This window comes from Seriola dumerili, unplaced genomic scaffold (assembly GCF_002260705.1).
Source record: "Seriola dumerili isolate Sdu_G_001 unplaced genomic scaffold, Sdu_1.0 BDQW01000425.1, whole genome shotgun sequence".
Lineage (NCBI taxonomy): Eukaryota > Metazoa > Chordata > Actinopteri > Carangiformes > Carangidae > Seriola > Seriola dumerili.
In genome coordinates, this window is record NW_019174680.1 from 1,139,768 (window position 1) to 1,141,691 (window position 1,924).

A 1,924-nucleotide genomic window follows, 5' to 3' on the forward strand; every position below is an offset into this window, starting at 1 on the left:
GTTCATTACACAACAACCCAACATCCAGTGAAAATCCATCATTTATCAGACCGGGAAAATCAGAGGCTTCACTGTCAGACTAGTCACACTTTCATTTTTCTTACCAGGTTCTTTTATCCTCTGACCAGGTGCACAGTGTGTGTGTTTCTCTGCCAAACTACATCCTGTATCGTTGGCCAGACTCCTGCAGAAATACCCACTTAAAACATCACAAACTGTGTCGGTTGTTACCGTACACTTCTGCTGGGCAAAGACACCATGAGCTAAAAAAAACAATAAACATCATTATTGTCATTATTTTATGTTTAAACTTAGATCAGGGTTTCTCAAACTTTTTAAGACCAAGTATCAAAGTGCTCAGTCTACAGAGAAGTGCACACAGCCTGTATTCACACACTGAGCCTTAAAACAACGATGATGGTATGTTAAGAAATTTACTCTCTAACCACAAGGGGTCACCTGTGGACCACTGGTGGCCTGCGGATCACTCTTTGTGAAAGACTGATTTAGATAATTATCTTTATTAAAACATACAGCAATTGATTTGCCTTCTAATTAAAGAACATACTTTTAATTAGTTAAATATCTTAATTTTACTAAAGACCTTTCATCTGACTGTACCTGGGACACAGGAGGTGCAGGGGAAACACTTATTCAGGCCATTGGGTTGATTCATGAAAGTCCCATTGTTACAGAGGCTGCAACGTGTGCCTGACTGTGGTGTACAGTCTCTTCGAACAACTGTACCTGTCAAAGACAACATAACATTCACGTCAATAATATGTCAATATCACCTCAAGATCACGGGCCTGTACCATGACGTGAGTTAAGTGGGTTATCCAGCTAACTTTGGGCTGATCACTAGTTTTCCTAAATCAGGAAGCTTTTGTCTTCTTGTTTGTTTGTCTTGAGTCTGATGGAGATGATGAGCGCCTGCTGCTCACTATCGCTCAGCATGGATGGGAGTAAGTTGTATTTTTTATTCTTTTAATAAATTAAAAGACTATGTCCATTTTCAAATCTAAAAACCTAACCTAAAAACCTACAAAGTAAGGAGTGCATGTAGGGTGCAATGTAGAGTGGTGGGCAGTACTATGACATTTTGCAAAAGAGTGAAGCTAAAACTGTTAAACTTCGTTTCACCTATACAGTAAAAATCTACATAAACAGTAAATGTGCTACCTGTTATGCTGTGTATTTGGTGGAGCTGTAAACATCTGAACTGTGACCCCAACTACACAGGGATTTTTGTAAGACATCAGAAGCCAAAAAGATTGTAAACCACTGGTTTCCACTTCAATGTGCTGTATTATAAAAGCTTGTTATATTATGAACTGTGAGAAATCTTCATCTTAAAAGCAACTACAAACTAAAACTGCTTAAGTACAGTACTTGAGTAAATGTACTTAGTTACTTTCCCCCACTGGTCTTTACAGACCACTGTGTATGCTGTCTAGTAGTGGCTACAAAAACATTTTTGTGTAATGTTGTAAAAACCCAAGTTCAGAATTGACCAACGAAAGCAGAAAGAAAATGGGCAAAAGACTGTTTAGTTTACAAAATTGAACAGCTTCTATTAAAGGGATGAGTAATAAGCAAAGCCGGGGGAGCTGGCTGGGTGTGATCAACTTAACAAGGTACAATGCTGTACATTCAATGTGCCATTTTTTTTTACCATGTCTGCATCCTTGCCAGAAATTACTTATGTGATCATTTTCACACTCATTTACCAACATGTGCAGAATGGAGCATTACGGTACACCCACATACGAACGTGTGAGGAGAAGATGGAAGATGTGCAACTGTAGCGTGGTGCAGAGTGAAGCTGTCCTCCACTACACATTTAATTTGAAAAGTGTTTATTTTGTCCTGTAAAGAGCAAACATATGTTTTTTATCATCCTCGTTCGCCACACACACACACA

At 38.7% G+C, this 1,924-nt stretch overlaps 1 protein-coding gene across 1 annotated transcript in view; it reads right to left on the minus strand.

Annotated features, from left to right (window-relative positions):
- LOC111233793 (tumor necrosis factor receptor superfamily member 5-like) overlaps nucleotides 1-1,907 on the minus strand; it is a 9,638-nt gene extending 7,731 nt beyond the window's left edge. Inside the window, exons 1-3 of the mRNA XM_022761690.1 lie at nucleotides 1,870-1,907; nucleotides 622-747; nucleotides 197-263 (exon numbers count right to left, since the gene is read on the minus strand). Of these exons, the coding sequence (XP_022617411.1) occupies nucleotides 197-263; nucleotides 622-747; nucleotides 1,870-1,900 (224 nt within the window). The 5' untranslated portion in view covers nucleotides 1,901-1,907. The remainder of the gene's footprint in view (nucleotides 1-196; nucleotides 264-621; nucleotides 748-1,869) is intronic.
- Between the last annotated feature and the right edge of the window lie 17 nt (nucleotides 1,908-1,924).